At 44.9% G+C, this 18,321-nt stretch overlaps 1 protein-coding gene across 5 annotated transcripts in view; it reads left to right on the forward strand.

The window, feature by feature from the left end:
* SFXN5 (sideroflexin 5) overlaps positions 1-18,321 on the forward strand; it is a 176,150-nt gene that overhangs the window by 50,402 nt on the left and 107,427 nt on the right. For all 5 annotated transcript variants that reach the window (XM_050943416.1, XM_050943415.1, XM_050943417.1 and 2 more), the window contains 4 exons: positions 2,354-2,379; positions 10,280-10,333; positions 15,183-15,239; positions 17,577-17,642. In XM_050943416.1, coding sequence (XP_050799373.1) covers positions 2,354-2,379; positions 10,280-10,333; positions 15,183-15,239; positions 17,577-17,642 — 203 coding nt within the window. The remainder of the gene's footprint in view (positions 1-2,353; positions 2,380-10,279; positions 10,334-15,182; positions 15,240-17,576; positions 17,643-18,321) is intronic.

An 18,321-nucleotide genomic window follows, 5' to 3' on the forward strand; every position in this document is an offset into this window, starting at 1 on the left:
ATCCAGCCTTGGCATGAGACAGCTGCTGTTGCATCATTAAATCAGCCGCTTCGTCCCCCTTTTCAGTAGTGTTCCATCCCTGGAGGCAAAGGAGCATTACCTGCCTTTACTGTGGATCAAGCTGTGGCTGTGTTTGTGGGCAATTACTGCACAGAAGTGTTCCTCTGGTTCCTTCTCGGGAGAGCCACCGGCAGGGACAGTCTGTATCCCCTTTTAGAAGGGACCTTTATCTGGTTTCTAATCTGCTGTGCTGGGAAATGAGCTCATGCAGTGGAACAATCTGGTGGGAGCATGGGAGAAATGGCAGGATTGGTGCTTCGTTCTCTAAAAACTTTTTCGAGAGAAAGGGTAACCTCCTGGCTAAAGCACAGCACAGGTGAGCCAGCACTCTTGGGTTCTCCCCTCCGTTCTGCCACTGACTTGCTGTGTAACTTTGGGCAAATCATTCCACCTCCCTGGGCCTTGGCATCCCTGTCTGTCAGTTGGGGTTGTGAGGCTTACTTAATGCATTAACGTTTGTAACATGCTCTTAGGGTATGTCTACATCTACAATTTTGCAGCGCTGGTTGTTACAGCTGTATTAGTACAGCTGTATAGGGCCAGCGCTGCAGAGTGGCCACACTTACAGCAACCAGCGCTGCAAGTGGTGTTAGATGTGGCCACACTGCAGCGCTGTTGGGCGGCTTCAAGGGGGGTTCGGGGAACGCGAGAGCAAACCGGGAAAGGAGACCAGCTTCGCCGTGGTTTGCTCTCGCGTTCCCCGAACCACCCTGCAAACCGCAGGGAAGGAGACCTGCTTGCTCGGGGGTTCGGGGAACGCGAGAGCAAACCGGGAAAGGAGACCAGCTTCGCCGCGGTTTGCTCTCGCGTTCCCCGAACCTCCCTGCAAACCGCGGGGAAGGAGACCTGCTTGTTCGGGGAACGCGAGAGCAAACCGCAGTGAAGCTGGTCTCCTTTCCCGGTTTGCTCTCGCGTTCCCCGAACCACCCAGCAAACCGCAGGGAAGGAGACCTGCTTGCTCGGGGGTTCGGGGAACGAGAGAGCAAACCGGGGAAGGAGACCAGCTTCACCGCGGTTTGCTCTCGCGTTCCCCGAACCACCCTGCAAACCGTAGGGAAGGAGACCTGCTTGTTCGGGGAACGCGAGAGCAAACCGCGGCGAAGCTGGTCTCCTTTCCCGGTTTGCTCTCGCGTTCCCCGAACCACCCAGCAAACCGCAGGGAAGGAGACCTGCTTGCTCGGGGGTTCGGGGAACGAGAGAGCAAACCGGGGAAGGAGACCAGCTTCGCCGCGGTTTGCTCTCGCGTTCCCCGAACCACCCTGCAAACCGCAGGGAAGGAGACCTGCTTGCTCGGGGTTCGGGGAACGCGAGAGCAAACCGGGGAAGGAGACCAGCTTGATTACCAGAGGCTTCCTCAGGTATGCTGGGATACCTGCTTATTCCACGGAGGTCAAGAAAAGCGCTGGTAAGTGTCTATACTTGATTACCAGCGCTGGATCACCAGCGCTGGATCCTCTACACCCGAGACAAAACGGGAGTACGGCCAGCGCTGCAAACAGGGAGTTGCAGCGCTGGTGGTGCCCTGCAGATGTGTACACCTCCTAAGTTGCAGCGCTGTAACCCCCTCACCAGCGCTGCAACTTTGTGATGTAGACAAGCCCTTAGACTCTCTGGTGGGAGGCGCTGTAGCACAGCAAAGTGTGGTAACCGGCAGCTCTTGCTGTGGGAGGCAACATGTGGATATGTGATTTTTGTAGAGGGCCAGTGAGATTTCGGGTAAGGTCTTGCCCACACTAGAGTGTGTTTCCGTTTGAACTATACAATTGTAGCTAAACAGCACTACCCACACCCTCCTTCCTCCAATGTGGATGCAGCTATAGCTGTATAACTTATTCTGGTTTTGGAAGAAAAATAAGATGTACCAATATAAGTCTCCTTTATATTGTTATAACTACATCCATGCTAGGGTTTGTATACCAGGATATCAGTAAAAATATCACATCCCTAACCAACACAGTTATGGCAGTGTAACTTTTCTAGTGTAGGCCAAGCCTAAAAAAATCCTTGGGAAACACTTAAAACACCCAAGAGCTGAGAAGGGAAGTGAGGTAAGAACTGTGAGTCCATTTTTCTCTCACTCCTGATTGTCGGGCTGTAACTCCACTAAAGTCACTGGAGTTACACTGGTGCAAACAAGAGGAGATTCAGACTCATGCCCTATGTGTTTCTTATCCTGCATTCATAGCAGCACCAGGTTTCTCAGATGTGATACCTCCTTAATCTCTGTGTATTAAAATGTGTGTATCTTTCTTTCTTTCTTTCTTTCTTTCTTTCTTTCTTTCTTTCTTTCTAGGTTACATTCCTTTTGGAACACCCATCGTAAGTATTTTAGCATCTCTCTCCACCCAGCCTGAGTGTAACAGGAAATGCATTTTTTAGCACTCACATAGAATCCTCCAAATTCCACACTACATCGGTGTGACATTCACAAAATGTTCACACCTTTCCCATCACGCGTTAGCGAGGGTTTCATTGTGCAAAATGTGCCCTGATGGATTTAGATTGTCATGTTTGAGGTTGTTTGCCTGTTACACATTATTCACCTCCTTCCTTGCACATAGCATCCTGCTATTTTTGTAATATCTTCTCCTTTTTGGTTAACCTTCTACCTGGCTCTTTCTCCAGAAAGATAATGGGACTGTCTACATGGCAATTAACCCCGCCACACACACCCCAGCTGGCCCATGGCAGCTGACTCAGGCTCGTGGGTTGTTTAATTGTGGTGTAGACATTTGGACTCAGGCTGGAGCCTGGGCTCTAGGACCCTCCAGCCTAAGCCTGAAAGTCCACAGTGCAATTAAACAGTCCCTTAGCCCAAGCCCACAAGCCTGAGTCAGCTGCCATGGGCCAGCCACAGGTGTCTAATACTCCACGGTGCACTGATCACCTGTAAAATGTAACTTCTGCACTGGTCTTCAGATCCTTCCTCCTCTGTACATTTGACAAGTAGCTTCCAGAATGTGAAAAACCCAGTGAGAGCCCCAGAAACTCAAGAGCTACGTCACAGCACCCAGGATTCTTTGACTTATTCCTTTCCCCCAATGAAAATCTAAATCCTCTCTGTCTAACGAACAGTTGAAAAGTCATTAGTTATGGGTTATTGCTAAGTGTGCATCTCTCACTTCATGTTTGTTATTTTCAGTTGCCTATATTAACATTTGGGGACATTATCTCGAGTGAAGGCCAAGATAGAGGTCTCCCGGACTGCATTTATAATGCTTAAACTTCTATTAATCTTCACCCTCTGCCTGTGACGTAGCTAAGTATTTACCCCTATGTTACAGATTGGGAAACTGAGGCACAGCAATTTTAAATGACTTGCCCCAGGCAACACAGCAAGTTGACATCAGAACCATGATGAAAAATTCAGTACTTTTGGATTCCAGCCTTTTTTTTTTTTTTTAATCCTCTGGAACATGCTGCCTCAACTATTGTAAAGCATGAAATCTGCAGGTTGAAACCTTATAAACCAAGTGCATTGAGGCATATAACACGCAGATTCATAGATGCCAAGGCCAGAAGGGGCCATTGTGATCATCTAGTCTGACGTCCTATATGGCAAAGGCCGTAAAACTTTCTGAAAATAATTCCTAGAGCATTTCGTTTAGAAAAAAGCATCCAATCTTGATTTAAAAATTGCCAGTGATGAAGAATCCACCAGGGCTCTTGGTAAAAAATTGTTCCAATGGTTAATTACCCTCACTGTTAAAAATTGACACCTTATTTCCAGTCTGAATTTGTCTAGCTTCCAGACATTGGCTCATATTATACCTTTGTCTAGTAGACTGAAGGGCCCATTGTGAATTATTTGTTCCATAAACAGGTACATATAAACTGCGATTAAATCACCGCTTCTCTTTGTTAAGCTAAGCAGATCGAGCTCTTGAGTCTATCGCTATAAGACATAAGAGTAATGATCCTGTCCAAGGAAGGTGATAACATGGTTACCAAAATCTAGAGGTTAAAATTCTTAGTATTATTATTAAGTTGTTGTATCTAACATTTTGGTGGCAACTTGTGGTGGGGCATTATTTTTTTAAAAAATTAGGTTAAACAGAAATGAGTTAACGATCAAATTGACAATGAAATCGGCTCAAATCCAGATCTGTCAGCGGAGCTGAGAGCTGTCAGATGAGTCCAATTTCACTAGCTGTAAAGGATAAACTGGAACCTCTTGTCATTCTTTTTTTTTTAAAAAAAGAAGCATTTTCAAATGTTAAAATTAAAATGTAACATTTATGCCAATCTATCTGTGAAATTTAGTGACAAAATTGGCAGCCTGCTCTAGCATAAAAACAGTGTGAATCTTACATTGAACATAGGGGGATGGGATTTCCTCGAGCAAAATGATTGTGCAGTAGTCTTATGGTTCTAGCCGAGGACAAGACACCAACTTAGGAAGAGGCTTCTTCTGAGCTTACTTAACTCAGCAGCATAGCCGAATGGGTAAGGCACTGGAGTTGGAGTCAGAGTCAAGAGACCACGGTTCCATGCCTGGCTGTGCTCCTGGCCTGCTGCGTCACCTTGGGCAAGTCACTTCTACTACCCTGTGCCCTTTGTAAAGGAGGGAAATACTTGCTTCCCTTTGTAAAGTACTTGGGGATGAAAAGCAGTCCGCAGTGTTGCCAACTCCTGCAATTTTATTGCGAGTCTCATTATATTTAGCAATTTTCTTAAAGCCTCAGCTCCTGGATTTGTGTGATTATTTGGGAATCTCAGTTTTTTCTTTCTTTCTTGGAGTCTGATTCATGGTTTTTGACTGCTTGGGACTGGCAATACTGCAGTAGGTAAGAGCTGAGTGCTATTATTAACATCGACTCACAGATAAATCCACTTTCCTTAACCAATAGGAAAAGATTTTGGTTTTGTAAACATAAAGATCCCTCTTGGTAATTCCTCCCACTTGACCTCTTTCAACTAGAGTCTTGTCAGACTCGGCAAATCTTTATGGAAAGCATCTACATCCCTTCGCTTCAAAGCCACAACAACCATCACATCAGTCAGGCAATTAGAATTTGGTGGTTGATATATTTCTGGTGTTTAAGATTTTTTATTTTGTTTTCCTTTTTAGCTGTTTTTTCCCCCCTGCCAGTAATTAAAAGTGAAGCTGTACATTCCTTGGCAGACTCTTGCACATATGGAGAGTTTGCATTAAATGTGCCTCTTTCAGTCATGCAGATTTTTGGGTGTTCTTTTTCTTTTCATTTAGTCTCTTGTTTTCTTCCACTGAGGTTAAGATTATAAATGACTTACGTTTTGGGCTGCCTCATCTTCCCCAGTCTCTTTAACCCATCGGCTCTTGGGGCCAAATTCAGACCTGTTGGAATGAGGTACAACTTCTATGGAAATATCTGGGCCAAGTTCGCTGATAATGTAAATCCTGGTGTTAGTTGCATGCTGAGTGTAAATGGTAAGTTAGTGTAACTCACTGATTTGGCACTCAGCAGGCATGCAAAGTAGGTATAACTTACATTTCAAGAAAGAGCGTAGGAGGGAAAATCAGCTTAACAGGAAGGTGTAAACTAAACCAGCCCATCCAACCTTTTTACACCCTCTTGTTAGTTGTTGTTTCTCTCTTCTGGATCCTTAGCCTGTGAGTTGTACCCCCAAAACTGATGCAGGCGCAAATGAGTGGTGATTGTAGGCTCACCTCCCTTCTTTTTGACAGATTCTTTTGGCTGTTATATCAGGTTTTACTCGCCCCTCAGCATAAATAAAATCAGAGAGGATGTCCTGGTCCAAAGTCCAAGAGTGTGGGTGAATCCACAGCCTTCTAGCCCCGAGGTGAGAGTGCTACCATGAGGAGCATTCTTTCTCCTGGTAGCATGGGGTCATGTGAAAATTATACACACTCAGGAATAAAGGAAAATTTCATCAGTGGGTTCTGAAATAGACAGTCTTCACATTACAGATCCAGTCTTCACATTGCCTCTCCACTCTAATTCCCAGAAAATTAGGTAGCTGGAGGGGAAAAAAAATAAAAATGTGAAGGTGTATCCCATTGTATCTACCCATTAGCTGACAATTCAGCTCACTGGGAACTTTGTTTGTGGATTAACCTCAGGAGTTTCTTCCCTTTATACTTCCTTCTCCATCCCTCTTCGGTTCCCTGCACTGTGGCAACTTTTTCTCTTGTGGAATGGGACACAGTCTTTCTGTGCTGCTCCCTACTTACCCATCACTCACTCACTCACTCATGCCCGTCACCCCATTCAGGGTATGGGCCGCCAACAACAGATCTCCAGAGTCCTCTATCCTGGGCCATTCGTTCTAACTGGTTCCAGGTATAGCCCATTTTTTTGCTATCAGCCTGAAGGTCACGTCCCCAGGTGTTTCTTGGACGGCCTCTTTTCCGCTTACCTTGGGGGTTCCACTGCAGTGCCTGTCTGGTGATGTTAGTTGGCTGCTTGTGTAGTGTATGTCCTATCCAACCCCACCTTCTCCTTCTGAATTCTTCCTCTGCTAGGAGTTGACAGGTCCTCTCCAAGAGGTGGATGTTACTGATGGTGTCTGGCCAGCAGATCTGGAGAATCCTTCTGAGGCAGCTATTTATGAAGGTCTGGATCTTCCTGATGGTTGTTTTGGTTGTCCTCCAGGTTTCAGCTCCATACAGTAGGACTGATTTCACACTGGAGTTGAACAGTTGGATTTTTATTGCCAAAGACAGCTCTCTAGAGCTCCAGATGTTCTTGAGCTGTAAGAAGGCTGCTCTTGCCTCACCAATCCTTACTTTGATGTCTGCATCTGTGCCACCCTGCTGGTCGATGATGCTACCTAGGTAGATGAAGGACTGCACTTTTTCCAGGGGGCTTCCATTCAGTGTGACTGGGTCACTGCTAGTGGAGTTAATCCTAAGGATCTTTGTCTTGTCCTTGTGAATGTTGAGGCCAACCTGTGATGACGTGGCTGCCACTACGTTGATCTTCTCTTGCATCTGCTGTGCGAAAGGAGTGCAAGGTCTTCAGCAAAGTCCAGGTCATCAAGCTGGGTCCACAACATCCACTGGAGTCCGTTCCTGCGCTCGTAGGTGGATGTCTTCATAATCCAATCGATGACGAGAAGAAAGAGAAGTGGTGACAACAAGCATCCTTGCCTGACTCCAGTTTGCACCTGGAAGCTGTTAGTAAGCTGCCCTCCATGGATCACTCTACAGTGTATACCGTCATATGAGTTCTTGATCAGGTTAACCACCTTTGCTGGGATGCCGTAGTGCCGAAGGAGCTTCCAAAGGGTCTCTCGATCCACGCTATCGAACGCTTTCTCATAGTCAACAAAATTGATGTACAACGAGGAGTTCCACTCTATAGACTGCTCGACTATGATGCGAAGCGTTGCTATCTGGTCCGTGCATGATCTGTTCTGCCGGAAACCTGCCTGTTCATCTCGTAGCTGTGGATCGACAGCATCCTTCATTCTGTCTAAGAGGACTCGGTTGAAGATCTTCCCTGGCACCGACAGGAGTGTGATTCCTCTATAATTGGCACAGTTGCTAAGGTCTCCTTTCCTGGGGATTTTGATGAGATATCCCTCTTTCCAGTCTACCGGAATCACTTCTTCTTCCCATATCTTCTCAAAGAGGAGGTACAGCATTTCCACTGAAGCATCCAGGTCTGCTTTCAAGGCCTCTGCTGGGATGTCATCAGGTCCAGCCGCCTTCCTATTCTTCATCATGGTGATGGCTTTTCTGATCTCGTCTCTGGTTGGTTTATCGCAATTAATTGGGAGGTCCTCGTTAGCTGAGTTGATATCTGGTGGATTTGGTGGTGCTGGTCTGTTCAGGAGTTCCTCAAAGTGCTCCGCCCATCTGTTCATCTGTTGTTCTATTCCTGTTATAGACTTTCCCTGCTTGTCTTTAACGGGACGTTCTGGCTTGCTGAACTTTCTAGACAGTCGCTTGGTAGTATCATTACAGCTGTTTCATATTACAGCTGTATGCTGCCTGCTCCGCTTCTGCTGCCTGTTCATCTACATACTCTCTCTTGTCCTTCCTGATATTCCTCTTCATTGCTCTGTGGGCTTCAGCATACTCTTTTTGAGCTTTGGCCTTTGCTGCTCTAGTCCTGCTGTTGTTGACTGCTGCCTTCTTCTTCTTTCTGTCTTCTGTCTTGATCAAGGTCACTGCTGTGATCCACTCTTTCTGCTGGTGTTTCTTAATTCCAAGCACTTCCTGGCATACTGACCTAAGTGTCTCTCTCACTTTCTGCCATCTGTTTAGTACACTGTCTTCCTCTTCCTCAGACCGATCCTGTAATACTGAAAACTTATTCTTCAGCCTCAGTCCAAAATCTTCCTTGGTCTTATGGTCCTTCAGAAGGCTGACGTTGTACTTCACTCTTCTGTCCGACGTGTCCATCCAGTTCTTTTTCAGCTTCAGCTTCAATCTGGCCACCACTAAGTGATGGTCGGACGCCGCGTCTGCTCCTCTTCTAACTCTAACGTCCTGCAAGGATCTTCTAAACTTCTTGCTAATGCAGACATGATCGATCTGATTTTCTGTCGTGCCTGCTGGTATACCCAGGTACTCTTGTGGATCCGCTTGTGAGGAAAGATGCTGCCTCCTATGACCAGGTTGTTAAGGGCACACAGATCCACAAATCTCTCTCCATTCTCACTCATCTTTCCCAGAGCGTGGGTCCCCATGACTTGTTCGTATCGTGTGTTGTCAGGTCCAATTTTGGCATTAAAGTCTCCCATAAGGATGATAATGTCTTTGTCTGGGAGAATCTCTAATATTTTCTGGAGTCTGTTGTAAAAATAATCTTTGTCCTCCTCTTCGCTGTCATTAGTTGGAGCATAGAACTGAACAACATTCATCTTAATCCTCTTCATTTTAGTTCTGAAGGATGCTGTGATGATCCTGGGACCATGTGCCTCCCAACCAATCAGTGCTGTCTGTGCCTGCTTGGACAACATGAAGCGTACAGCCTGTTTGTGGGGTGCATTGCTCTCTTCATGTCCTGAATACAGCAACAGCTCTCCTGTCAACAGTCGTCTCTGTCCCGCTTGTGTCCATCTTGTCTCGCTAATGCCTAATAGGGTCAGGTTGTTGCTCCTCATCTCTGCTGCAACCTGCGCCATCTTTCCTGACTCGTACATGGTCCTCACGTTCCATGTGCCTATGGTAATCCTCCTGGTTGCAAGAAGGGTAATCGGCTTAGTGGCTTCCTCACGGCTTTTACCACCCAGCGTCATGCATCTTCGAATTGAAGACCCTTCTTTTTCCAGGGTAAAAGTCTCTGTTGTCTGTATTGTTGGCGTTTCTGTAGCAGGTTGATTTTTTACGGGGTGGAGTTGCTAGCCCCACGCCCAACCCTCCTCCTTTATCCTGATTTGGGACAGGCAGATGGCCCCAAAGGACCTCTGTGGTGGAGTTCTACTTACCCATGTGAGGCCCAATATCCCCACTCCTATTGGCTGAGTGAACATGGGACGGAACACCTGGCCCAAATTTGGACCTCTAGGGTCTTTGTAACTGTGGGTGTGAGGTATCTAAACTCGTGATCATTAAAACAATTGGTCCCAACTAAGAGCACTTGAACTGCTAGGTGGTAGTTCCCTGTTTTCCAACATTAAAATCTGATCTCTTTTCGACATTTGCTAGAGGAGCTGCACTTCCAAAAGTTGAAACAATAAACGCATCAAAGAAAAATAAAAACCTTTCCAACCCCCAGCCAACCAATGAGAAATGATTTGTGAATTTCTCTGAAACATATTTAAGTTCTATTCCAGAGGGTACTTGTGTAAAGTAGTTGATTAGCAAACTGTGGAAGTCCCAATAGAGTATTAGTCCTCAGAATAATACAGTTTCTAATACTTTGTCCTTCTGTACCAAGTTCCATCCAAGGATCTCAAAGCATGTTGCAAAAGTAATTAAGACTCTTCCATGTGAGGGTGGGCAGTACAACCATCCCCATTTTACAGATGGAGAAACTGAGTTACAGAGAGGTTAAGAGGGAAGGTCAGTGACAGAGTTGGAAAGAGAATCCTGCTTTCTAGATTTCCATCCCCTTTCTTAATCCTGCTCCTTTGTATGATACTGGGCTACATCGTAAACCCTGACGGAGCTGATATATTCTCCACCTGTTGCCCCTCATCCACACATGAACAGGTGAGTGGAAAGCATCTCAGTGTGCTTAATACGTAGGAAGACACCACGAACAGACTGACAGTTTATTCATTATGCCTTTTTTTTTTTTTTAATTGTTCCTCTCTCTTGTAGGTTGTTGGTCTTCTCCTGCCAAACCAGACACTGGCGTCCACTGTTTTTTGGCAGGTAACAATCTTCTGCCATGGCACATTGTCTATGGACTTATCTGACAAAATAAAAGCATAATTAAATTACATCTCCAACATAGATCCAAAAAATGACAGCGTGACTAAGGCATATTTACCTTTCTGCATCAAGAGCATCTTAGTTCATGAGAAGACAGTATGGCTGGATCTCATTGGAAATTTTTGGTAGGACTGGAGTATGCTGCAAATAAACCCAGGGGGCTGATTCTCCACTGCCCTGCACACTGTGTTATCATTTTCACCTGCGTAAAGGAGGTGCAAAATGGTGCTAAATCCAAATGGTATTGCTTTACACCCACTTTGCTCAGGTGTAAATGATGACACAAGGTGCAAAGCCATGGAGAATTAGGCCCTTGATGCTCTCACCTCTGCTGTTTTGAAGACATTCTGTCAAGTCATTTAGGTTCCAGCCTTTACATACCTTGAAAAGGGCGTATTCTGTTAGAGAGACGAGAGAGGGGTGAGGTAATACCCTTTTTTGGACCAACTTCTGTGGTGAGAGGGACAAACTTTCAAGCTCCACAGAGCTCTTAGAATAAAAGAGCTGTGTGTGGATTAAAAGCTTGTCTCTCTCACCAACAGAAGTTGGTCCAATTAAAGATATTATCTTCCCCACCTCTGTCTCTCTAATGCTCTGGGACTGACACAGCTGCAACAGCACTGCATATTCTCTTAGTGAAATTCACAGGGCTCTCCAGCTTCAGAAGGTCCCCAAGACAGTGGAACTTCAGTGGTGGCAGCAGAGCATATATGCAGAAGACTCCACATTTGCTGCATGGGCATCAGCTGAGAGCTGGGCTCTGTGCCAGTTCTGCATTCTGAATGGGGGCTTGGCTAATGTTTCTGCAATTAGCCCAGTGCGGTTTCTTTGTACAAAGCTATTTAAGGGGGGAGGGGGGCGGTGTGTGTGTGTGAATTTGAGCCATAGTAAATGTTATCCCAAATAAACAATTCTGAATAATTGAAATAATAAGACTTATTCAAACTGTTCTTAAAAATCTTTGTTTATTGCCTTCAAAGTAAATAGTGCTATAAAATGTTGTGCTAGCCATGGAAGATCAAGGCATAATGCAGACTATCTAGGACTTTGGAAAGGTGCAGTCAACAGAAAACATAAGCATATCCTAGTAACTTGTGGCTGTATTTAAATTCAACAAGGTAAGTTATGGCCACATAGTTCGGATGCTGAAGCTGCATCTTGTGCAATATACAACTTTAAGAAGCATTGTGGCTGGAAATGTCTAGAGTTGTTCACCTCTCCCACTGTCATGATGCCTAAGAACTAGAGTTCAATCCGGTGCCTGCTGAAGTCAGTGACAAAACTCCCATTGATTTCAGTAGTGCAGGATCAGACACTTGATTATGCTACTCTTACTCATGTGCTTAGCCCCACTGCCGTCAATGAGACGCCTGGCATACGCTAAGAAGAATGCATTTACTCAGTGTAAATTAGGGTGTCGGAATCCTTGTTTGGACCTGGAAAGAGTATTCTAAAAAAAAAAAAAAAAATCAACTCCTCACAGGAGCATAATCCAAGAGAAATTGGTTAACAGAATATACAAATGTCAAGTCCCAGGCCAATAGTAGAACAGCCTAGACTTCACTGGGAGTTACGTGTGCTTATGTAGAGGTAGAATTTGACATGCGAAATGTAGAATTCTAACTGCTTGACAAACTGTGATCAGATGCAAACCCGGCTCGCAGCAAAGAAAAGGAACATAACCTTCAACCCAACTTGGAGCACACTTGGGAGACTGCTTCAGTGGTTCTCAAACTTTTTCTGGTTCAGATGGCCTGCTGGACCCACTGTTAGACCAAATTGCCCCAGATCACAGTGTTAACAGGAGAGGATCATTTTGGAAGTGCTTCGCTCAAACTTCAGATGCCAACTTAATTTGTGGTGCGGAAAATATGAGGTTACCAGACTTCTCAGAGAGAGAACGATTTTGCCCCTCCATCCGTGTTCCCTCCCTCCCTTCTTCCTCTGACCCCATTCCCTTCCATCTTTCCAATTCTCTTTTCCCTCTCCTTTCCACCTTTTCTGACTCCTTTCTGTTTCTTTCCCTTCTTCTCTCCTTTCGGTATCATTTCTCAGGTTCTGACCAGCAGCTGGAGGAGAGCAGCCCTGTGCGCCTGCACTGACATACTTTAACCACAGCACCTTGAGTACGCATGTTGCAGTCCAGGGCATGTCAGGCCCCAGACTGAGGTAAGCAGTCATTGGAGCAACATGAGTGGGACCCTCTCAGCCTTTGAGTCCCATTTTTGCTGAATGAGGGAGTGTTCAGAATGCCCTCCCTCCAGTAGATCTCTCCTGGATGTGGGGGGAGTGGCCCTGCTACCATTGCCACCCCCACTGAACTTTGCAGACAGGGGGAGTGGGCCAGCGAGCCCCCTCCTGAAGAGTCCAGAAGTGTATCAACCAGCCATCTCAGAAGACAGCAGAGCCAGGGAGTGGATAGCAGGGCACTGATCCATCCCCACTCTAAAGACTGCTTAAGGTAGGAAGGGAATGGGACAAAACTTGTCCCAGTTTTATATTTCTTAGCTGAGATTCTGGTCGGTAACTGGAGTGGAGTTGTGGGATGGTGACCCAAGCAGGGGTGAGTATTGGGTTCTCAGTGAAACCCAATTCTGCCTGGCTGAGGACTGTTACAGAAGTTTCTCTAGCTCTGCTTGATGGACCACTTCAGTGAAGTTGGATTAGTGGAGCTTTATAAAGACTCACTTGGAAACCAGAACAAATTCCCAGCACCTATTGCCAAACAAAATTCTCACAAATCATTTTTTTTTTTAGCATAAAAGGCAAATTTTGGTGGCCCCATGTATTCCTTTATGTGAAAGTTCTGGGATCAATAGGAAGAACATGCTTGTGGACCATCACTACTGCTTTTACCTAATTTGGTCTTTCTGTGCCTATGCCCTCCCCACATTTAACCACTCGGTGACTGTCTCCCCCCTTTCTTCTTTCTCTCCTCTCAGGTTCTGGCCATTAGCTGGAGAGGAACCAGTTGTATCCTACTCTTACATTGAAGCACATTACATGTGGCACCTGCTTTGGGAGTGGGGTGGGGAACCGTAGTTCTTTTCATTCACAGCTGCTGTGGATAAAGCACTTCAGTTCAAAAGCACGGCGCTACTCTTCTCCAGTTGCCAGTACTGTTGCTGACACACTTCCATGGGAGTAAATCCTATCCTAGAAGTCAGAGGTGGAAATACCAATTAGATCATCCAGTCCATATCCCTAAAATGGTACAGTAGATTCTTTCATGATCCCCAGACCAGCCTCCCATGAACCCCCAGTTTGAGAACCACTGAGTTTAATGAGGGTCTTAAAGACTGGCTCCTAGGGCCTATAATATCCTGCAACTTTCTATAAGGAATGTCATGGACCAGAGCAGGAAGAAGAATATTTAATGTTAAAATTGCCATGTTCTGTAACCCTTCAATGATGCTATCATTTATGAAAATAATTTTAAAGAAGGTTTGATCTTTCCAGCTTTAGATCAGTTTTTATCACAATTGTACTGTTTTAATTTAGGGTGTGTGTTTATTTTCTAGTTTTAGTGTGTGTCCGTGTCTGTGTGTATTTAATGCTAGTGAAAAGGGGAGGGTCGAAGACACTGGGATGTCTACCGCAGGGCCAGGAGTGGGGTGCAATGTAACAAAATGGTGACAGTGGAGGATACCAAACTGAGATTTCCCCCCCACCTACCTCCAGACAAGTGGGGGAGACCAGCCTATTTGTCTTTCTTTTGGGGACAGCCCCTAAAGGGATTAAACAGCCACTCTTCAACATAACACCAGTTGGGGAGACTATCTCACTATGTGTATGTACCGCACCTAGCACAATGGGACCCTGATCCCTGTTGGAACCTCTAGAGGCTACTGTAGTACCAGTAATAAATAATAGGAATAGCACAAGGCTGTTGTTCTGGGATAGCTGTAATAGGACATTTAAGTCTGAGCTCACCCACTGTTTTTACTGGGTTTTCATAAGTATCATGAAAATATTCCTGTTAATAGATTTTGTAAAACTTTTATTTAGACCCTAAATTTAGTTTTTTTTTAAACTATCTGACAGTGTCCCTTTTAAACTTTACTGTAGCTAATACTGTAGTCGGAGTACCAGATTCATTATCCAGTGATGTCAATTAAAAGCCACCCCTGGGCTTAAAAGGGGAGTGCATTGGACTCCAAGGCGTGGTCTACACAAGGTGGGGCAGGGCTGTCGATGTAAGATTCGCAACTTCAGCTACGAGAATAGCGTAGCTAAAGTTGACGTATCTTATTTTGACTTACCTCCCGTCCTCACGGCGCGGGATCGATGGCCGCGGCTCCCCGTCGACTCCGCTTCCGCCTCTCGCCCTGGTGGAGATCCGGAGTCGACGGGAGCCCGTTTCGGGGATTGATTTATCACGTCTAGACAAGACACGATAAATCAATCCCCAATAGATAGATTGCTACCTGCCGATCTGGCGGGTAGTGTGGACGTACCCCAAGTGTGCACAAAGCATTAGAAGTGTGCAGGGGTGGCAGTTGTTTGTGTGAGTGTGTATGTGTGCGTAGAGTGGATAACGCACATTTCTGCATTTAGTTTTCCTCTCTGTTACCCATGTACTTTCACAGACATATAACAGTATTCTCCTTGATATCACAAAGCTTCCGTGACCCAGTGGGAGGTATAATTGGATAAAATGGACTTTTCTGTATCATGTTTGGGGAGTGGGGAGGAGTTTTGGTTTTTGCAGCAGCAGTAGTACCATAGATACATTCTCTTTTTTAAAACAGTTGTTTGTATCTCTTATTTCCTTTTGTGTCCTTTTTAGTGGTTGAATCAGAGCCACAACGCATGTGTCAACTATGCAAACCGAAATGCAACTAAGGTGAGGAGATGCTACATAGGTAGTATCTACAGTAAGTCTGATCTCTTTTGACACTGAAAGCGTAATTCCTGAATCTTGGACTTTAACAGGAACTGCAGGGTAGGTGCCACAGCAGGTTTATGGATTGGCCTTTCTCCTATGGAGCCTTCACTATTAAATTGTCTTAGATAATAAGTAGACTGAGTTTGTGTTTTCAGTCTAGTCCCTGGTTATCCTTTGTTCAAATTCTCAAAGTACCAAAACCAGGGGTATTGTTCCAGAATAGCAGGGCTATTGCTGGTCTGGATTTAGGTGATATAAGCAGGTGTAGTTCCTATTCTGCTTGGTAGAATATATGCATGCTGTATGTAATCCTTATTTAGCTCCTTCCTAGGGGGTTAACTTTATTGGTAACTCAAATAACCTCAGCCAGACGTAAAACCAGTCCCCAAGGCAGGACCTCTCAGCTCTAGAGTCTGGTTCCTTCTGGTACTTGCTGGTTAGTGCTAATAAGAACCATCTGCTAGTGTGATTCCTCTGTATTCAGTCTACACCTTCGGACAGGTTTCAAGCATTTGAAATCAGGGTGACTGCATAGAGGAGTTCTGCAGGGTCCTAGAGTCCATCCTTCTTCTTTACAGATGCACTGGCAGAATTTGTTAGATAAAGCTAGCACAGGAGCTGTACAGGCGTGCCCTTTGTATCCAATGCTCTCATTTTCATGAGCATTTAAAAGTGGGGATTCTGGGCCTCTTCCAGACACCAAGCTTCTCTCTTCTCCAGTACACTTGACACCCACTAATTTGGGGAGATGAGTCAGTTTTTCTTCCAGATCTTTGTCTGCTGCAACTGCCATTTGCCCGGTTGATAGTCTTGATTGGTAAGAAGTGACATAATTTAACATAATAAAGAGAAAATATGATCAATAGTTGGCTTTTCTGATGACAAAAGAGGACTCCACGATTAAATATACAACCCCTAGTGGGAGGCGGGGGACAAGTCGTTCCCCCATATTGTTAGTATCCCGGGGTGTTCCTCTCAGTGCAGTTGCAGAACTAAAGTGTTCTTACTCTGAGTCTTTCTTTTGCACCCCATCCCCCCAAACTTTTATGTTGTTGTATCACTTCTCATGATGTCTGAGAGCTCCAGGTATGAAGCTGAATTAGAAGCCATCGGACTTACATGCAATAGATTCTCATTAAAAGCTAAAAGAAATTGTCAGGTCAAGATAACCTTTCAAAGAGCTATAGTTAAATCAGACAGCTTTGGGTTCATAATGTACGTTTGTGTGTGAATGGTTCTGCCACTTTGCCAAATCGCATTTACGTGTAATATTTCCAGGACAAATAGTAAATTTCTGGTGCTAAATAAATAATTTTCCAAGTCCTTGAAGTCAGTGGCTCTCAACCTTTCCAAACTACTATATCCCTTTAAGAAGTCTGATTTTTTTCTTGCATACCTCAAGTTTCACCTCACTTAAAAACTACTTGCTTACAAAATGAGACATAAAAATACAAAAGTGTCACAGCCACACTCTTACTGAAAATTGCTGACTTTCTCATTTTTACCATATACTGTAGTTATAAAATAAACCAATTGGAATATAAATATTGTTCTTACATTTCAGTGTATCGTATATAGAGCAGTATAAACAAGTCACTGTCTGTCTGAAATTTAAGTTTGTGCTGACTTAGCTAGTGCTTTTTCTGTAGCCTGTTGTAAAACTAGGCAAATATATAGATGAGTTGACATACCCCGTAAAGACATCTGTGAGCCCCTAGTGGTACGCGTACCCCTGGTTGTGAACCACTGCTTTAACCCACTGGTTTTCAACATTTCCAGAATACTCTATCCTTTTCAGGAGTCTGATTTGTCCTGCGTATTCCAAGTTTCACTTCACTTAAAAACCACAGGGGGCCCGCAAAGGTAAGTTACATGCGTCAGCCCCAGCTGCCCAGTGGGGCTCAGACTGAAGCATATAACTTACCTTTGCAGGGCCCACTGTGGCATTGCCCTGTTTGCCGCCCCAAACACCAGCCCTGCCCTTGTGACCCTCCTAAATGCATCCCATGACCCCCAGATTGAAAAACACTGATCTGGATGAGTTGACGTATCCTCTGGAAGACCTCCACATTCTCCCAGGGGTGGAACCTACTCCTACCTGCTTGAACCTACTCCATCAGGCTGTAACTCCTGCTGTTTTGGCAATCCCACTAGCTAATAGGGCCACATAGAACCCAGCAGCTGTGACAAAACCAAACATTTTTAAAATAGTAGTAGTAATAATAATAATTCAGAATTATTTTCATAACCAGAATTCTGTGTTGAAATTGTTTTCTTTTTCTTTCCTTTCCAAAGCCTTCTCCAACATCCAAGTTCATCCAGGGCTACTTGGGAGCTGTCATAAGTGCTGTCTCAATTGCAGTGGGTAACAGTTTATATTTCTCTCCTCTAAAGAAATAACTTCTCCCCCATATTAATTTTGTATTTTTTGAGAGATGGTTTGTTTGAAATGGCAAATGGCTTTACTTTAATAGACATAACCTAGATTAGATATCAAGAAAAGGTTGTTAACACTTAGGGCTCCCTGTCCATAGGCACCCAGCCTTTGCACCACCAAGGCATTGCGCCCTACTAAGGCTATGACTACATTACCACTTTTGTCAGCAAAATTTATGCCACTCATACCCCTGAGTGACATACGTTTTGCTGGCGTAAGTGGTAGAATGCACAGCTCTATGTCAGTGGGAGAGTGTCTCCCGCCGTCATAGCTACTGCTTGCTTGTTGAAGCAGTTTTATTATGTCAGCGGGAGAGCTCTCTCCCATTGGCATAGAGCAGTACATGAGTGATCTTACAGTGGTGCCCCTGCATCGGTACAGCTGTGCTTCTGTAAGCTTGCTAGTCTAGCCGTGGCCGTAGCCCTGTGTAGTAGAAGTCAAGGTTATGTCTTCACTGAAAAGTTAAATAGAGTTATTTACACACAAGTTAATTCCCCCAGTGTATAATGGCACTTGAGCTGCATAGAATGATTGTATTAGCTGCACAGATTGGTTGTGTTAGTAGCTGATGAGTTCTGCTAACTTGAGGGTAGCCCAGGGATG

The sequence above is a fragment of the Gopherus flavomarginatus genome, chromosome 3 (genome assembly GCF_025201925.1).
Source record: "Gopherus flavomarginatus isolate rGopFla2 chromosome 3, rGopFla2.mat.asm, whole genome shotgun sequence".
Taxonomy (NCBI): domain Eukaryota; kingdom Metazoa; phylum Chordata; order Testudines; family Testudinidae; genus Gopherus; species Gopherus flavomarginatus.